Source organism: Diabrotica undecimpunctata, chromosome 2, assembly GCF_040954645.1.
Source record: "Diabrotica undecimpunctata isolate CICGRU chromosome 2, icDiaUnde3, whole genome shotgun sequence".
Taxonomy (NCBI): domain Eukaryota; kingdom Metazoa; phylum Arthropoda; class Insecta; order Coleoptera; family Chrysomelidae; genus Diabrotica; species Diabrotica undecimpunctata.
Window position 1 is genome coordinate 42326448 of NC_092804.1, and position 21412 is coordinate 42347859.

The 21412-nt window shown below is 33.0% G+C and overlaps 1 protein-coding gene across 15 annotated transcripts in view; it reads right to left on the bottom strand.

Annotated features, from left to right (window-relative positions):
* Hr3 (nuclear hormone receptor 3 ROR-beta) overlaps positions 1-21412 on the bottom strand; it is a 451432-nt gene that overhangs the window by 35398 nt on the left and 394622 nt on the right. For 9 of the 15 annotated variants that reach the window (XM_072522734.1, XM_072522735.1, XM_072522733.1 and 6 more), the window contains 3 exons: positions 9193-9420; positions 4258-4420; positions 2917-3107 (listed from right to left, as the gene is read on the bottom strand). In XM_072522734.1, the coding sequence (XP_072378835.1) occupies positions 2917-3107; positions 4258-4420; positions 9193-9420 (582 nt within the window). Of the gene's footprint in view, positions 1-2916; positions 3108-4257; positions 4421-9192; positions 9421-15520; positions 15594-18631; positions 19066-21412 lie in introns of those variants that run through there. The other 6 variants (XM_072522727.1, XM_072522730.1, XM_072522736.1 and 3 more) reach the window with 2 other exon arrangements.

The following is a 21412-nucleotide window of genomic DNA, read 5'->3' on the forward strand; positions in this document are numbered from 1 at the left end:
TTTCTCTGGATTTTACAGTGCTCTGAAGTTGACCAGGTTCTTGAATACTCGCCATCTTGGAATAAGGGGTGCAAAGGGTGTATCTAGTACACTAGCAACCCTACAGAAAATTTTAAACATTACTTGTATCAAATTAAATTGTCTACAAATTTATTCCCATAACGTTTTATAGTGAAATGAAAATTAAAAAAAAAATTAACAAAAATAACAAATTTTTGAACCAATTTTTTTTTCGGCGTAATTTTTTTTCTAGTCATTTTACAAAAAAATGAAGTCAAAACAATATTATAGAGGGTTTTGCAAAGAATCATTTTACTCCAAAGTTGTATAATTTCATTAATTTTTTTGGGTTTTACAGCGCTCCGAAATTGACAGTGTTCTTGATTTCTCGTAAGAATACAATAAAAACGACTAATTATTTTCTTAACATTCTTATATTATTAATTTGTTATCGACCCATTTCGCCACCACAAAACTTACTCCATCTCGTGCACTTGCGTCGCACGAAAAACCACCAATTGACAGAGATACAGTTTAATAAGACCATCATACCAATATTACTCCAAAATAAATTTCTTGGTTCTGAAAAGAACAAAACAAACATAATAGCCATTCTCAAAACTGCTCTCAGAAGTGGGTTTTAGTGTCGACCAGGTCAAATCTGATGCAGATACAGCCATCATCCGTTCTGCGCTTGCTGCTTTACAAGAGTATGATTGTGTGACTGTCGTACCAGAGGTCATTGACATTCTTGTCTTGCTCACAGCATTAGGAAGTGAGCAGTCTAATGTTGTGTGCCCAAAGTGTCCAATTTGTTTAAACATTTAAAAGGGTGTAAGTCGCATCAATTATACTGTCTTTCAAGTTTTATATATGGTGACGTCATTGCAGAGAATTTGCTGTTTCTTCATGTTTTTTCAGGATGTGACAAAATATTAGTAGCTTACAAGATCGGCAAACTTAAATACATCCAAATTTTACAGACACATCCTGTGTTATCTAGCGGAACAGCATTATTTCTCAGTGAGAAAGCCGAGACATATTTGTCCACTGTCGTTGGCGAACGTTTTTTCGTCTCTTTATATGGTGGACATAAAGATGATTCTCTAACAGCATTATATAGAAACGATTCGCCAAGACAGTGACCAAAATTACATTTAACCTTTCTACTCGCTTTCTCAAATACAAGGTGCAGCTCATTTCTACAGTGTTAGAGTTTATTACCAGGAAACACTACGAACCTAAAGACCAAAACTTTTAAAACTCCAGCTCTAACTCTTCTAAAATTAATTTCCTGCAGATGCAAGGGAAACTGTGAATGTATGTGTGGCTGTCGATAAGTAGGCCTCAAATGCTCTGCAGTGTGCCTCAATTTTTCTGGTGAAATCAGCAGTGACATCATGAAAATATTAAAATTAATTGAAAAATTCGAAGAATTCGAAACTGAATTACTCACAATGACGCCAATCCTAACTTCCGTTCTTTCGCAAACATTCACCTTCGATACTGAATTAGATCCTGAACCGCAACTAGGACCATCAAAGAACATGAAAAAACAATAGCTAGAAACTAACTTTTTAAATATATAATTCTGCCAAATATTATCTCACCTGGAAATTGTCAGTGAATTAGGCTTAATGGGGATACCACTTAAAAAAACGCGCCTCCACACTCTACCTCATAGGTGTTCAGGAAAAAGGTCGATAATAAACTAATAATACCATAGAAATGTTAACAAAATAAATTATATGAATAAAAAAATATATAATAAAAAACTAAGCCTAGATTTGTTTTTATCGTATTCTAATGAGTATTCAACAAAGCGGTCAATTTCGGAGTGCTGTAAAACCCAGAGATATTAACCCAGATAGAAACCCAGAGACAAATTTGTAGTGAAAATTATTTATTGAAAAATCCCCTATAATATTGATCTAGGCTAAAAAAAAAGTTGTTCCTCTTTGGTACCTCCAAAAGAAAATTTGTTCAAACATTTTTAGTTACTTCTGTTTATAACTTTTTAATTTTCAATTTTACGATAAAAAGTAATATATATATAATTGTAGAAAATTTAATTTGCTAGAAATAATGTTTTATAAAATTTTCTGTAGCGCGAAAACCCTTTTCCGTCATTTTACAAGATGGCGACTGGAGGACAAGGATGGCGATCCCACAAACTTATTCACCCAAAGCATATACTAACCATCTCCATACATCAAAAAAATAAAATTGCGTCCTCTTAAAAATATGAACTTTTCACTGGACTAATTAGAATTCTTTTAATTCTATAAAGTAGTTGACTATTAACTTTTGGATGCCACCATCGATAAATTAATATTTAGCTGGGTAACAACATTTTATTGATGTTCGAATTATTATTGATCGTCCTACTAGAAACTGTACACTGTGTGATAGATAATAGATATTTGCTGTCAGTATACCACGCACCATCGTGGTACATCTGTAGTTCACAGTTTGTTAATTGAAACACTACTAATTTTTATCAGTAGCGTCAAAAAAGTGTATCATGTACAGAGAATTTGAGCTCGCTTTATAGTGAATGTTCAAAGATTTTTTTTTTCGACTACAGGTTAGAGAGGGGCGGATATAAAATGAATTTATGCGTGCCTTTTTTTATATTAACGGCTTTCTTCACATGCATCAAACATTTAAAACGCTTATACCACCTGAATTTCCTAAGAAATTTAACTTAAAAAAATAAACATGTACGTCATTTTATTATTTCTTATTTCCTTCTCTCCAATGCAATTGCGTAGATACTTTTATGTTGCCTTAAGTATTATATATACCAGAAGTTTAAATTTCTGTTTATCTTAGCTTAACATATCCTTTGCATATTTTAAAACTGTTTTTAAATACTATATAAATATTATAGTTTAGACTAATTATTAATCTTACCTGCAGTGACCATACTTGTCATTAGGCTGGTGTTATCATTGAGAGGATCGAGGCCCGGCCTTGGATCATAGGCAGTGGTGCTATCCACATAGTCCGCGGATATATCGTAACCTATACTGTTAGGCTGGACTTGCGTCTGACCTGTGTAGTATGGCGTATAGGCACCCACATCACTGTTGCTGTAGGGATATCTGCAAAAAATGTATCCACTGTTAAATAGATTAAAGCTTTGCTGTTAACATTTATATCTATATATTTTATTGTTTCCATTAATTTAAAAATGGATGTAAAATCATCAGTTGCTGCCGAGATAAAGATGTGTTATTTTTACTACCCAATTAATTGTTCAATTATATAAAATCTCTATAGTCCATGCCATATTTTCTGGTCATACACCTACTAAAGGTAAGCGCGCTTGACCGAATCGGCCGGCAACGGAAAGCACCGCTACTGCCCGGAATTAAATGCCGCTAGCGCATTTACCGGCAAAATCATGTCAGCTCAGTTAATGGATTTACATATTCCATGGAAGATGGATCCAAAAATAGTTCTTGTTAGTTTGTTGTGCGAGGAAGAAAAACGACAAAATAAACTTTCAAAAAAAAACTTAACAATGCGTGCATGAAATTTGCAAAAAGGGAAACATAAAAAGGGAATTTAATACTTTATTTCCTGATTTAATGGATCATCAAGACTAATTTTGAATGTATTAAGAAAAATATTCTTATATATTGCAAAATTATAACACAGAAAAAAATACAATGTTTAAAAACTCTATTCCGATAGATGTGGTCAGTATCAATTTAAATAGACATTGTGAACCAATTGATAAACCAGTACAGCAAAGGAAGGGTGAATAGTTCAGTAAATGCGTAATATACAAAATTCTTTGTGACTTAGTGACATGAGTCACTTACACAGCTGTAAAATACGCAGTAAACTGGGAGATATACTTAAACTTTGTATTAAAAAGTTGCTGGTTTCATCAAGAGCAACTGATTTCTAAACGAAATTTAATGAATGAACAGGGTTTGTTACAAAGATTTCACGACCAAGTGCCAAGAGACAAGTTGAGTCTCGCTTGAAGTAAAAAAATCACAAAGAAAAGAATTTGTGGGCGTTAAATCTTTACTTGATGTTTACGACATCAAATGATTTTGTAAGTACTATTCTCATATTCGTCATAATTATAATGAGCAACGTTCTGAACTGGTTAGTATATAGTGCAAGTATCTCTTGTAGATAGTCTTTGTCAAATTAAATGTCAACAGAAAATTTAGATCTATCCAAAAAAAGTACATACTACTTAATTTTAACAGAATATTTTTGTTTGGCACTTACCCATTGTTATAATGGAGTTGATCCCCAGTGGACTGCGAGGGAGGGTCAAAAACTGAACTGTCAGGCGCAGAATCGCTTTGCGCTCTCAGTTGAGCTCGGTGGAACCTGACCTCGTCTTCTACTTTTTCCCGTTGCTTCTTCGACATTCTACCAAACTTTACCGCTAAAAAAATAAGTACATTAATACTCGTTTTATTGTAGATTATATTATTAAAAAACAAAATATTTTCAAAAACTTTGCTCTATCTTATCTTATAAGATATAGAGAGCAAGATAATTGAGATAAAGAGATTCTTTGTTTTATCAAATATCATGTAGGTATATATGCGGCTTTACTACATGTTGTTAACTATATTAAATCTATTTTTATTTTTGAACTTCTGAAATAATTTTAACAATTATTCATATCCATATTTATTATAAATACGAAGAGAACTTGGACAACAAGCAATTCTGTTTAATAAATGCGATTAGTACAGGTAGGGTACTACAATTCAGTATTGGTACCACGTTCCGAGATGTGTCTGTAGATGTGTTTTATAAGCTTATTTCGAGAAGGCTTTCGACACTGTTCAATACGGAAAACTAACAGAAATATTAAGAAAACAATAGCATTCCTCAGATAAAATACAAATTAGCATTCGATGGTATTCGAAGGACAGAAATACTCCTAAGCCAATAAACCAAAATTATACACGCTAGCAAAAAGAGATAATTAGAAAACTCTGTATATAGCACTTTAACTTTAACTTTAATACGTACAGCAGTTGATTGCCAACGTTGGAAATAATACTGTACGCTAACAAGAAAAAAAAAACAATTTATCATTTACCATGAGATTTAATGTCAGAGTTTGATTGACCTATAGATATATCCATAGATTATATCTGAAGGGTCGATCGGATAGCCAAGCGGGCTGGGCGGCTGGCTTCTCCTTCGCTTCAATGCGAGAGATGTCAGTTCAAATCCCCAGCTCGGTGAACAGAAAAACAAAAAGGCTAACGCAGTAGTTTAAAATTCTAAAAAATGAATCTGCGGCTTAGTCTAGAATATGCTGGTATCTGATCGGCCTATGGTGGAGCAGTACGGCAAGAGATAAGGGCTTGCGGCTAGGTGATACTCCTCCATAGATCCCTACCGGAAGGGCGTGGAACGCCTAAATACCGGGTATATATATAGGGTGTGACGGATAGCTCAAACGGTAGAATATTTGACTACCATATGTGAGGTTCGGCTTCTATAGCTGGTACAGGCAAAAACATCGAAATATTTTTTAAAATAACCAAGGATCCCAGATTGATGCAGTCTGAATAAAATTAATACCTTGAGTAAAATTAAAAAATCAAAAATGTGAAGAAAGAAAGCCTTTTTACAAAACAGAACACAACAAACACAACAGGCATACAACCTCTATAAACGAATCAGGTCTCCAACAGGTCTTGATCAGGTCTTGAACAGGTCTTGATCTGATCGAGACCAAGTGAGACGGAGGTGGACGGGGCTTTTGACGTCACAGGTCAAATGTCGAAATGTACCCAAGTAAGGTCTTTTCTACTCAAATCATCTTTGCACAAGACAGGGAGGAGATGCAATATATGAAGGAAACGGAAAAGGAAGAATATGAGCTATGGGAAAGATAAATATGTGTAAAACCGAATACTAGGTATCCTTATATTATATAATACAAAAAAATTTTGCAAGTATTTCAGAGAAGGGCCAAACTAGGTCAAGTTTGCTTTAGGAATCTAAAAAATTGATTGGTGTAAAGCAAGTTTTTGACAGAATAAACAAATCAAACGTATATTAAGACTTTAAGACTTTAATTACCATTAAGACCATTATCAAAATTAATGTTTAATTTAAGTGATATATTCGACCGTTATTTGGTGGAAGTAAATTTTATCTAACAATAAAACACTGAAACCATTTATTTTCAACACTTCCACAAAATTTATTATAATTTACTATCACTACAGCTGTTTCGGCAGAGTGTTTTTCTCAAGTGATGTATTTTTACTATACGTTTACACTTTATCACTTTTCTCATTAAGAAAGGCACTCTACTGAAACAGCTATAGTGAACAAATTATAATAAATTTTGTGAAAGTGTTTGTTTGGAAAACAAAAGTTTTCAGTATTTTTAAGGTTAAAGAAATGTCAGCTGAAGACGAATATCCTGTGATCACAGTTGAAATCTCGAAGAGAAAAAACAAAACAAAGCCAACAAAGATCAAATGTTACAATGGTATCGGTAAAACAGCAGGAAAAAAATCGAAGAACAGAATATAAAAGCAAGACACATTGAAACAAAGAAGGTATAAGTATGTCCAAAGATGTACTGAGAAAAATATTAAATACAGAATAGACTACTATTTATTCTTCCTCTTTTTTATGTAGACATGACTGTGTCTGTTTTTCAATGTGCCTCCAGTAAGTTGTCGTTCCATTGATTTCGTGGTCTTCCTCCTAATCGTCTTCCTAGTGGGGAACCGTCTCTTGCCGTCTTTACTACTCTATTTGTTGTCATTTGGCTTATATGATTGTTCCATTCTACTCTTTTATTTCTTATCCAGTTCTTGAAGTTCTCCAGCTTGCATCTACGTCGTACTGTACTTCTAGCTCTGTCCCATAGTGTCTTACTATCAATTTTTCTAAGTGTTTTCGTCTCTGTTGTTTCTAACATCCTTTTTGTCCTCTCTGTGTCATGCCGTGTTTCTGCCACTGTATGTCATTATTAGTCTGATGACTGTTTTGTAAACTGCCTTTCATTTCTTTCCCGATATTTTTATTTGTTTCGTTTGCACTATTCACTTGTTCTTCCAGTTCAGTTTCGAACTTTCCGTAACATTGTACAGCCTCGGAACCGGATTCATACTTTGAAGACGACCACGGCAAGAAATAAGGACAAGCGAAAAACATCCGAAACCCAAATGAGAATTACTACTTGGAATATTAAATCGCTCAACACAAGAGACAAAGAAATAACCCAAGTGCTGAAAGAGAAAGAAACAGACATTTTTGCTTTACAAACAAAATTAGGTGAATACATACTAATCTACAGTGGAGTAGCATAAGAAAACAGGGCCAAAGAAGGTACTAATACACCAAAGGTACCAAAATCACATCGAAAAGAGTCAATACATATCAGAAAGAATTGTAACAAGAATTAATAAATTAATAAGAATTACGCAAAAACATAACAAGTATGTTAAAAACGAAAATGGAGAACTGATGATAAACTTCTGCATGAATAACGAACTTAGAATAAACAACACATTTTTTGACCACAAAAACCAACACATTATACATTTAATAACACCCGTGGACAAAGATCTATGATAGATTATGTTATAACCAACAGAGATATACATCCATCGAAAATAATCGACGTAAGATGCCTCAACTCAGCAGATGTAGGTAGTGACCATAGCCTAGTATTATGTTAAATAAAATACTTCCCACCATGGTTTAGAGAGGAAGTGGAGACAAAATGTGAAGAAAAGAAGTAAGCCTTTTCATAATACAGAACACAACACACTATAAACAAATCAGAAATGAAACGAATGCTTTAGTTAGACAAATAAAAAAGGAACACCACAAAGTTTCTCAAAACAGATGGAACACGATTTCTACGAAACACAAAAAGAAATATGGAGAATGATCAGATGACAAAGAAAAGAGATGTACGAAATAAAAACGAAACACATTCAGAAGGAAACATGGGTAAACTACTTTCGATCCCTATTTGGTAAAGCTGACGATAATGAACCACCAACACCAGAGGTGACGACAAACGAAGAAATAAATATTGAGGAGGAAGATGTAAAGGAAGCATTACGAAAATTAAAAAATATAAAATCACCAGGAGAGGACAGAATACCGAACGAATTCCTAAAGTACGGAGGACCAGATCTGACCAAACAACTATTAAAACTAATCCAAAAAATAATAGAACAAAACAGAATTCCAAAAAAAATTCCCGTCTTCAAAAAGGGAGACAAATCGGACCCGGAAAATTACAGAGGAATTAATTTATTAAACACAACACTAAAATTAACAACCAAAGTGATAACAAATAAATTGAATAAAATTATAACACTAGCAGAAGAACAACAAGGTTTTAAGTCGGGAAGATCATGCACCGACGCTATATGCATAATGGGGCACGTACTGGAGAAATCATTAGAATACAACAAACCGGCATATCTATGTTTCGTGGAACTTACAAAGGCATTTGACCGGGTAAAATTAAAAGACGTTATCCACTTACTGTATGCAAGAGTAATACCTCTAGGAATAATCAAAACGATCGAAAATATCTACCAAAACAACACAATAAAAGTAAAAGTAGAAGAAAAAGTAACCGACCCTATTGAAGCTGGCAATGTGATAAGACAGGGAGATTCCCTGACTCCTCTATTGTTCAACCTAATTATGGACAAAATAATAAAAAAAGTAAGAACTAAAAAAGGATATCAAATGGTACCAAACACAAATATACTATTTATTAGAATATAAATTTTTACCTCCCTCAGACTTGTTTAATTTTAAACCTTGTCACTAAACACTGTTTTTTACTATCTTTATGACATTTTAAATTTCTTCTATAGTCATTTCTAACACTAGTTTTAATTTCTAAATATTTTTTATTAGCTTTTTGACAGAATGCCTTGAAATATTCACCTTTTCACTGACTTTTGTACAATTATTTTCTTATTCTTAGTAGTTTCTTTCTATCAAATTTCTTATTTCATATATTTTTAAATTTTTTATCTGCTCATATTACTTCTTTTATTCATCCAGTAATAGCAATTTGACTCAAAGTGACTTCAATATAAGTGAAATTAATAAATATGCTAGTAAATACAGACTATATTTTTGTAGTAACTTATTCGTATTTACAGTTATATCTAATTATTTTTAAAAGTTACTTACCATCCCGACTCATACCCAATCGTAGACATTTCTGTAAACGACAGTACTGGCATCTGTTTCGATTGACCCTATCGACTACACAATTCTTATTTCTCGGACATTGGTAGTTGACCACCGAACTCTGGGACCTTCGAAAAAATCCTTTGCACCCCTCACACGTGATCACGCCGTAATGCACGCCACTGCTCTTGTCCCCACATACTTTGCACGGGATTATCTCAATTTGGGCTGAAACAAACAAAAAAAAGTTAGTTTTCCTGCTAAAAACCTCATCTACCGCTATCATTTGGCGTATTCACCATTTTAGTGAGTATTCGATATTTTGGCGGAGGCAATGCACACATTTATATTATTCATGTAAGAAGTTGTAATAATTATTATTAATTACATATTGCAATAAAAACCTTTAATACATTTGCCAATAACAAAGTAATAATGTCTAGTTATAATAGTTCACAAATGTCTACGATAAAATTGATGTGTAAATGTTATTTTTAGTTTGGAACATAAGTGGTCAAATACTTTTTAACGATATCACCAGGAAGTGGTTATTAAATTATGAAATGCTTAAATTATGAAATTAACTTAATGAAGTGCAAAATATCGGATATCTAATAAATTAAATTTTTAATTGAACTTTGATGTAACTTAGTGTTTGGTAAAGTTATCGTACACGTTAATTACTGTATTTAGCACTTATTGTAATGTATCAACACTCTTTGCTATTATTATCATTTCAACACTTTCTGCTATCACCATCATGGTGTCTGCGTGTTCCAAGTTAGTGGTATATACACTGGTGATGTCAATATTCTTCGATATGTAAAGCACTGCTTGATAGTTATATTATAAATATATACATATATATATATATATATATATATATATATATATATATATATATATATATATATATATTTAAGTCATTAAAAATATATTACGCATATAGTTTTTGTTAAGCAATATTCTTATAGCCTTTCGCTATTAGGTAAATGGTTTTGCACTGCTAAAGTATTTTATTATCCATAACTGGAAGGAAATTCTAGATTCTTTGATCATTATCATTTTATAACTAAAACTAAGTATCAAAAGTTCCATGGAAAATTTAACTGGTTGGGATTATATTTCGTAAATGATTTAGTATACTATTCAGATAGCATTAAGAATATTTTGTCATTAAGAAAGGAAGTTTCAAACAAACCAATACCCTATAAATAGCATAGACGGAATAATTGTAAAATTTATAGAGAATTAAATATTGGATACATATTATGGAAGCAGATTCAGGGATTAATCCGCAATTCGGTCATTTTTGAATACTTCAAATTGGGAATTATATTTCCCTAGAGAAAATGAGACAAAATGGTCTAAAAATAATAAATACTCTTCTTAAATTTTATTGATAAGATATTATCAGGACATATATCTTAGAAATGAGCCGTTTGAAGAAAATAATAGATAAATAACACCGTAGTTTTATATTAAAAAGAAAAACTATAGATCAAATGTTAAGATGTGAAATAATTTGAGTACATTGCCCAACCTGTATATTAATGTCAAACCAGTTCAATCGAGTGAACAAACAAAAGTTTCTACAGCAATTAAACTCATTAGGTACCTATATCCAAAAAGTTAATTTAACTTCTTAAAATAATCATGTACGTTCGAAGGAGATTGTGTGAATAAATGGAAAGCTTAATTTAATACTGAGAATGAAGTCAGGTAAGAGGATGACATGTTAACAGTGCTTTTCAATTTAAAATTCGAATAAATCATCAGAAAATTATATACTGGCTCCATAAATACACGACTTGCTCAAATATGCGCATTTTCAGACGATATTGCCATAGTAATTCACACCAAAAGCAAGTTTAGCGAAAAACTATATAGTTGGAATTAAAAGCCTCTAAACTAAGCCCTTAAACCTCTATAAAACGAAATAGAACCTTCGTTTCTATTTGAAACGAAAAAGACGATTTTCATGAAACTTTGTATAAAAGTGCAATGACATACATACACATCTAATATACTATTTTTTGTGACTACTCTACTCCGGTTTCACTGGAAATACCCTCAAATTATTTAATTTAAACAGAATACACTGTATTTTCTTGCAGCTTTAAAAAAAAACTGGTATTTCCAATTCAGATATTCCAAGTTTGACCGATAACAATAATAATTTTAAAAAAATCACTTCAAATGTTCAAAATACTCGCAAAAGTTCACATCCTCATAATGTGTAAGCCTACTAACTTATTTACTAGTAAAGAGTAAAAATGTAAACTAGTATCCTGACAAACGAAAACCAGGGATTCGTCAGATAATTTTAAGACAACATAACAAAATTCATCTAGTCCTAAGGGAGCTAGAGCTCTTTAAAGATGGCTGCTTGTAATAAGTTTTCTTTAAATCCCTCCAGAACCTCCAGTTTTGGTTAGTTCAACGGTTATTTTACCGCATAACTTTTTTGTCTTTAACGTTTAAGCATTCCTGATACTAGATTATTAAATTTCAGGTATTCTAGCACTAAAAGGAACTCTTACTTGTCAGTAGAATACACCGTTTTCTAGAAAAATGGATTTGAAAATTTTTCGTTTTTTTTGGCATGAAAGTTAAATTAATATTTTTGGCATTAGTTGGCTATGAACTGTCAACAGAAGTTTTTATGTTTTTCAACCTATGTTTTTCATTGTGAAATAGTTGTCAGTTCGCAAAGTTTATGTTTTAGTTCTTTACTTTGTGGCATCCAAACCCAACAATTTCAATTCAAACAAATGGTCTTTACTAATGTGGAATCCGCTGAAAACCGCATTTAGTGTATGTCGAAATGAGATGTAACGCTTGAGCAGCACAACGTACGTAGATACGCTGAAAAATTTCCCAATCGTAAGCATAAGATAAGAGAAACAGATTCAGTGGTCCCAAAAAGTAATGAAACAGGGCGACATAATGATGTAACAGCAGCAGATGAAGATGTAATTTCAATGCATGTTAAAGAAAATCTGTCATGTATCCCACAATTTCAAAATCTTCTGTAGGAAATATCTTACACAACGATTTATATAGTTTTCATATTAAAGGAACAAGTACTGCTATAAGGAGATTTTCATGCTCGTAAAGAATCCGCTAGATGTTTACAAAATCCAAAAAAATTATAATGATAATTGTTTTCAGGTACGTTTTGTTTTGCGACTAAGCTACATTTACCAAAATGTAATTTTTAATGTATATAATGGACATTATTATTCGTAATTGATGATAATCCCTACGTTGTCCAAGAATTTAAGCATCTGCGTAAGTTTAGCATAAACGTCTGGATAGGAATACTCGATTTGTTAAATGATGTTCCCTTGATATTTAGCAAAACTTATGGTTTCTACATGGCTGTCCGGCCAACTGTAGCAGGAATGAACGGGATTTTCTTGATAATAACTACGAAGACCACTGGATTGGAAGAGGCGGTCCAGCTGCATGGCCAGCAAGGTCACCGGATTTGAATCCTTGCGATTATTGTGTTTGGGGATACATAAACGCATTTGTTTATTCCTTTTCGATACAAAATCATGCACAACTCTGGCTAAGGATACAAGATACTTGCAACGAATTTAGTGCAAGAATTCGGCGGTCTCTAAGCAAAAGATCCAATTTATGAATAGAGACTAATCCTCATCACATCGAGCATCTTTTTAACTATCTACGTTTAATACTTGTTCTTTTATGTTAGTTTCATTCCATTGTAATAAATACTTTGTTTTTCAAAACCTTGAAATAAAATTTTGTTTTAATTTGATTTTTTTCTTTTTTTTTCCAAACTTTTTTATGAATTGTGTGCTGAATTTATTGAAACAAAAAATAATTAAAAAAATGAATTAAGGTACCTATTAATTTACTTTTCATGACGAAAAAAAGAAAAATTTTCAAATCGATTTTTCTAGAAAACGGTGTATCCTATCGTCTTAAAGTAAGAGTATCTTTTAGCACTAGAATAGGAGAAAATTTAATTATCTAGTATCATGAATGCTTAAAATTTAAAGACAAAAAAGTTATGTGTTAAAATAACCGTCGACCTACCCTAAACGGATGCCTATAACGGGTACTAGAAATCTACAATTAATGGAATCGATTTAACTCTGGAAGATAAATAATCGTACCAGTTTACGTTTTTCTAAATAGAAGCGTTTTGAAAGTATTTGAAAAAAACTAATTACAATGCGACTGGCTGAATCACAATTTTCTAAGCCAAGAACAAAAAAAACTAATTACAAGGCGCCATCTTCAAACACCTCTAGCTCCCTTAGGAAGCAGTTTAGGACTAGGTAAATTGGGTTCAATTGTCTTAAAATTATTAAAATTATCTGAGGAATCCCTGGTCTTCGTTTGTCAGGAGAGTTTCTGGACACCCTGTACAGTAGTTAACTGTTGACAGAACAATTCACAGTAATAAGTTGGAGAATAAAAATGGTTCATATAAGTAAAAAATATTGTATTAAATATTAATTTTGATCAATTAGGATAATCGTGTTAAAACAAATTCCAAAAAAGTTAAATGGATGAAAATTTTCCAAAATACGCGTATAGACTCATTTTTCATAGATGGAAACTTGAGTGGTAACAAATACGTAGATTTACTAAATAACCAAATTATTCCTGCACCTCAACAGAGTGGCCAGCTACCACAACATTTTTGGTTTTAAAAAGATAGAGCGCTTCCCCATTATTATCAACGGGTTAGAAATTTCTTGAATGCGAATATTCCAAATCAATTAATTGGACGTAGAGGATTCAAAGAGTGATCTGCTCGTTCTCCGGAACTTAATCCGTTAGATTTTTTCTTTAGTATTATCTAAAATTACGTGTTTATATTAGGCGACCAACATCCTTGCAGAATTTGAGATAAAGAATTATTGACGAATATGAATACGTAGAAAGTCTTGGAAAAAACGACTCACGAATTTAATAATAGGCTTGCATATTGTCAGAAGGTGAAAGGCGAGCATTTTCAGCATTTGGAGTGATTTAAAATTATTTTTTTCATTGGTTTTAGTAAATAAATTTAGTTAAAGTGATTTAGTTCTTGTTTTAACAAAGACTACCAAACTTTTTACATAAGTAGTAGGAATAACAAGTTCTTTTAAAACCTGCAAAAATATACAGGGTGTTCCATTCAAATTAAATAAGTTGAGAGTATCTGCAGTGAAACCGGAAGTAGAGTAGTAACACAAATACGGCGTCAGATGCGTATGTGTCATTGTACTTGCATGCAAAGTTTCATGAATAGCGTCTTTTTTGTTTTAAATATATTAAGTTGGTTTCATACTTTATCCCAACCCCGTATAAAGACTTAATATAAAATAAGCTATTAAGTGATGAGTCTAAAATATATAAACTAATTATTAAACCAATCCAGTCACATCTGGAAGCCAAACGTGGAGTCAAAATATTCTTCTTCTTATAGTGCCTATCCATTTCGGATATTGGCGACCCTCATGGCAATCTGTATTTTGCAAACTGCGGCTCTGAAAAGATTTGTGCTTATTGTGTTGAACCACGTACGTAGATTTTCTAGTCAGGAAATTCTTCGCCTTCCTGGTCTTCGTTTTTCTTCTCATTTTCCTTGACTTTTAACTGTTTCTCATGATGTAACCGAGGTATTCAATTTTGGCTGTTTCATTGTGGTTAACAACTCGTTTTCTCTTACATTCCTAATAAAACGTCCTGGTTAGTAACGTGGTCGGTATAGGATACCTTCAGGCTTCTACGATAAAGCCACACTTCGAAAGCCTCAATTTTCTTACAGGTAACGTCTGTGAGAGTCTACGACTCAACTCCGTACAACAGTATAGGAAAGATATAACATCGTAGTAACCTGATTTTTAGGGGTACTGATAAATCGTGGCATTTAAATAGATTAGCCATTTTTTGAAATGCAGATCTTGCTTTCTCTATCCTAGTTTTTATTTCTAGAGAATGGTCCCAATTTTCATTGACGTTGGTACCAAGTCAAAATATTAAGAAAGATATTTTTGAGCTCATCGAACTAAAGGTACACTGACCATTTAGAAAGAATGATAGATTTATCATTTAGATATCTGCGTTGTAATAATAATACAAAAATAGAAACCCCAAAGACGATAAAAAATAAGAACCCTAAATAACGATAAGATCAAAATAAATCAATCTAGAGATATGCTTGTCTAAATAAAAACAAGTATTTAGGCAATAAAAACTAGGAAGTGGGCTTAAAATAGGGAATACGTGTACCAAACTGTAAATCACAACATATATTATGAAAACATTTTCTGAAATTTAGATTTATATTTGGAAATACCTTATTTTTGTAGTCCTTCCAGGCAGCTATTATATACCATCATACAGTGCGCGTCCATTTCTGCCCTCGCCAACTATTTTTAAGTGAACAAATTCAATTCAAATCTTCAATTAATAAAATTTTGAGTAACTGAACCAACTCGTCCATTCATATATCTTAGAATATCTCAGTTATATAATCATTAAAAATCATGTACAAGGAACTACTTTGTAAAACTATTTTAACTGAGATCATATGGCAAGCAATACATCATGATCTAAAGTCATTTAAAAGATCTTGTTTAAGTCAGTATATTCTTAGATTTTGTTCAATTCTGTCACGTTCACGATTCAAAAGGGCGACCGTTAAATGTTCAATGCGATAGTGTGGAAATAAGGACTATCCCTAATAAATTGGTAGCCTTCAGCTTTTGTGGAAAACGCTCGAAGAGTATTTGTTTCCCAATTCTGTTAATATAATTCAATGTTTATTTACCGACATCTGTTAAAATTGGCATTTTAAAGATAGGTAACAGAATCTCACAAAAATTTAGAATTATACTTCTTCTTCTTTAAGTGCCATCTCCGCGACGAAGGTTGGCAACCATCATGGCTATTCTGACCTTCGAGGCAGCTGCTCTGAACAATTGCCTTGAGCTGCAACTAAACCACTCTCTCAGGTTCTTCAACCAGGAAACGCGTCTTCTTCCTACGCTTCTCCTACCCTTTACTTTTCCTTGAATTATGAGTCTCAAGATGTTGTATCTTTCGCCTCTCATCACATGTCCGAGATATTGCAATTTCCTTTCTTTTATTATATTTTCCATTTCCCTCTCTCTGCCTATTCCTCCTGTATTCGTGACTGTATCCACCCATGGAATCCTTAACAATCTTCTAAATTTACACATTTCAAACGCGTTCAGTCGATTTATTGTATTCCGGTTTAATGTCCATGATTCAGCTCCATAGTAGAGTACACTGTCTACATAGTATTTAATTAGCCTTATTCTGAGGGTCAATGTCAGATCTTTGCTGCATAAAATCTTTTTCATTTTCACGAAGTTGGCACGTGCTTTTCAATTCTGACTTTTATTTCTGCAGTATAATAGTTATTTTCTGTGATTATCGTTCCCAAGTAAGTATATATTTTTACACTCCCAATCTGCTGGCCGCCTACCGTTAATATTTCGTTTATATTGTTGTTCTTGCTAATTTTCATGAATTTGGTTTTTTTGATGTTAAGGGAGAGTCCGTATTCTCCACTATATCTTAATATTTTGTTCATTATTCTTTCTAAGTCTTCCAAGTTTTCGGCTATTATGACTGTATCGTCGGCATACCTAATGTTGCTAATTAAACTTCCGTTCACTTTTATGCCGACTGTCTCGTTTACCAAAGCTTCTTGTATGATTTCTTCAGATTAAGCATTAAACAGTAACGGCGACAGTATGCAACCTTGCCTGACCCCTCTCCTTATCTCCACTTCTTGTGACACTTCTCTTCCAATTTTCACATTTGATCGTTGGCTGTAGTATAAATTTGATATCAATGTTACATCCCTCACATCCAGATTCTTGTTTTTGAGTACTTTTATAAGCCGGTCATATTTTACCTTATCGCATTATAAAGCATACATAAAGATCTCGATTAACATCCAAATATCTTTGGGTCAGCACGTTAAAAGAAAATAGTGCCTCTCTTCTGCCCACTCCATTCCGAAATCCAAACTGGGAATCACTAATATCTATCTCCAGCTTAGCGTGTATTCTTTTATGGATGATTTTTAGCCGGGTTTATAAGGTATGTGACATTAGACTGATCGTTCGATAATCACTACATTCTTTGGCATTTACTTTCTTTGATAGACAAATAAATGCTGATGTCAGCATTTCAGCATAGAATTATACTAAGACGTTTCAAATACTAAGATATTACTTGCGATATGTCTCTATAAAAATTAATTTACACAATGGATTGCCGTCGCCATTTTAACGGATTGAGTCATTACAGCAAAAATTATGAACCTATTCTTTAATTCAGTTTCACAGATATTTATTTAAACATATAGACATTTATTTAAATGTTATGCTTCATAAAGTGATTAGGGGGAGTTTCTAGGAGCACACTTTATAAATATAATAAAAATTTTCATATTAACATCACCTGACCAATAACTACAATAGTTGATTGAATATATTCTGTCAGATCTGCGAAGACAAAATTGACACTTTAGCATGAGTTGAATATGGAGCTCTATCAGACATCTTCAAGATTTTTACAAATTTTCACAAAAGTCATCTTTACAAAAGTTGATTTAATTAAATGTTATGGTTCAGAAAATGGTTAGGGGGCAGTTCTAGGTGCACACTGTATAAGTAAGATTAAAATTGCTATATTAACTCATCGCTTAACCAATATTCTCATATATATATATATATATATATATATATATATATATATATATATATATATATATATACCTATATAGAAGAATCACTTTAGCACGGGTCGCATATGTGGTGGAGCTCTATCAGACATCTTCAACAGCATCATGCTAAGTTTTTTGAAAAAGAAGATGTTGACCCACGTCTACTTCAAGTCTTCACTTACGACGCAAAAATACTTTCCTTAACGCAGGCCACAGCAACCAAACTCAGAGTAGCTCAAAGAAGAATGGACCGACCATTACTTGGACTGACTTTGAGGCATGAATCTACAGATATTAAAGATTTTTACAGTGTGGAAACTACGAACAGACCGAAGAAGCAGAGGTACAGCAGACAGAAGAAGAACCAAACATCAAAATATACGTTGGGAATTGGCTGCAGGAAGCTCAAGACCGACAGAACTGGTAGAAATTAGGGAAGGACTTTGTTCAACTTTGGACCCAAAAGGCTGGATGATGAGGATATTCTGTCAGAAAATATATTGTGGAAATTGTAATGAATAATATTAGTGGAGATTAAATAATTTGTAGTTTTTTTAATCGTAGAGAAAGCAGTATAACTAAATTATTTGCTTCTCTTTGCTTAAATATGAATTACCAGGCATGTAATTATTCTCCCAGTTGTGCGAATTATGCAAATTCTTTGATTATAATTTTAATATATTTATTTGCATACTATAACTTTACCTCTTATAGAATTGGCACTTTTCCTGTCATCCCGATCATCGATTTGTGGTGGAGGAGTGGTAGAATCAGCACTCGATACCTTATCTGTCCTTCCTAACTCTCTACTTTCGCCAGTACTCCAACTGCAGCTATCACCTGTACCGAATAACTCGGGAAACGAGTCCATTTTATTCTAACGTCGAACGTTCGACCCGACGTTTCGTCACTTTGTTGTTCTTCCTCACTCGCGACACTATCACAAAAATCTGCACGCCTGCGTGCAGTAGAGCGCATGGCCGAAGGTTGCCGAACCTCCGGTTGCAGAATGATTTCGATTTAAATAGTATAAAAGTTATTTGGTAATAGTTTTTTAATTTTATTTTAGAAGATTTAAATTTTTTAAAAGTCTACTAATAAAATTGTTTTCGTTTACAACGTCTACTTCCATTTTAAACCTGCAAATTTGAAAAAAAAATGTATACCTAGCTATGCTTTAAAAATGTTTGTAAAACAAGACATCCCTTCAAAAGTAAGTCTGTTAAAGACTAGCATGGTCACATTAGTAGGTAGTACTAGAAATATTTTCAATATACTAACTACCTGGTGACTCGATTAAAAATATCACTTAAATCAGTCAAATTAAAAACTAGGCCTACTTAACTACAAGTCAGCTAAAATAATAAATTTTATACACGAGACCCAAATAAACGCTTTACTTCGGCCAAAATATTTATTGTCTTTGACAACCAAGATTCACTATAGACTACGAAGTCTACAATTTTCGTAACAGTTTGGAACTGCAAAGGTACTTTGTTATAAGTGTAGGACATAACGAAATTACTGGTAACAAGATTGCTGATAGCCTTTTTAAAGAAGGGATAGTACTCCTTTTATCGCTACAGAACTATTTTGCAACGTGTCAAAAAGTCACATCGTGGATATTTCCCAAAATGCGAAAAGAGACTTACTGGTAAAATTAATTAATTAATTGGGCTTAATTTGGCTTGGGAGAAAGAAATGAAAGTGGGGACAGACTTGTCGAATTCTGCCAAAGCGAGGAGAGGGTAATAATGAATACAAATTTTAAATTACCTAAAAGAAGACTTTATACTTGGAAATCACCTGCGGATTCAGAAGACAACATTGTTCGAAACCAGATAGATTACATTTTAATAAAATCTAGATATAAAAACGCTATAGAGTCTCTGAGAACATACCCCGGAGCTGACATAAATTCAGACCATAATCCATTAGTAGGCGTAATGCAGATAAAATTGAAGAAGATCCAAAAACAAACAAATATACAACGGTTTGATGTCTCGAAGATAAAAGAAGAACCTATACGTCAGAGCTTAAAACAAGAAATAAATGATAACTTAAAGAAAATCAAACAAGACGTGATAAAAACAACAGATGTTAATGACAAATGGAACATGGTACAGGAAACTTTAATAAAGGCAGGAGAAAAGCTACTGCAGACAAAAATAAGAAAAAAACAGAAATGGATGACTTCAGAAATCTTAGATCTAATGGAGGAAAGAAGGAAACATAAAGGCAGGAGTAAGGCAAAATACAAGGAACTACAGAGATTGATAGGAAAGAAAATAAAAGAGGCCAAATCCACCTGGCTTGCTAATCAATGCAGTGAAATAGAGGCATATGCTAAACAGTATGATAGCTTTCACATGCATAAGAAAATAAAGGAAATGACAAATACACTGAGAAAAAAGAAAGATGCCCTTCTGAAAGACGCAAATGGAAAAATCATTATAGAAATTAAAGAGAAATTAAAAAAATGGAAGACATACATAACAGATCTGTTTGAGGATAATCGACAAGAACCAGAAGAAATCGACAGCGAAACGGGGCCAGAGATCATAATAGAGGAAATCGAACAAGCAATACGAAACGCAAAAAACGGAAAAACTATAGGTCCAGACGAAATACCTGCGGAACTACTGAAATGTCTAGACGATGAAACTCTACCTATACTTCTGGACCTATTTAATGAAGTATATAAAACTGGAAAAATCCCACAGGAATGGTTGGTGTCCACCTTTGTAGCAATATCACTAATAAGCCATACCCTCAAAATATTTCTAAATGTGATTCATGGAAGATTATATAGAAAACTAGAAGATGATATGGATGATACTCAGTTTGGGTTCCGCAAGGGACTGGGAACGAGAGAGGCATTGTTTGCTTTTAATGTCCTCTCTCAAAGATGCTTAGATATGAACCTAGATATTTATTCCTGTTTCACCGACTTCGAGAAGGCATTCGACAGAGTCCGACATGAAAAACTAATAGAAGTACTGAGAAACAAAGATATAGACAGACGAGACTTACGAATCATTCTCAATCTGTATTGGAATCAAAAGGCCAATATAAAGATAGAAGAACAAAAGTCCGAAAATATAGATATAAAGAGAGGAGTAAGACAGGGCTGTGTTCTGTCACCATTACTGTTTAACGTGTACAGTGAAGCCTTATTCCAGGAAGCGATAGCGGATCTGGGTGATGGAATCTCTGTAAACGGAAGAATAGTAAATAACATAAGATTCGCTGATGACACCGTTATAATGGCAGACATCCTGGAATCGCTACAAGAATTGGTAAATAGAATTAACCATTATTGCATTAGATACGGACTAAAAACAAATAAGAGAAAAACTAAATTTATGATTGTCTCAAAAACGCAACATGTAAATGAAAGATTAACGATAGAGCAAACCTAAATAGAAAAAGTAGAGACATACAAATATCTGGGAACCTGGGTTGATAACAAAAATGACCAAAGCA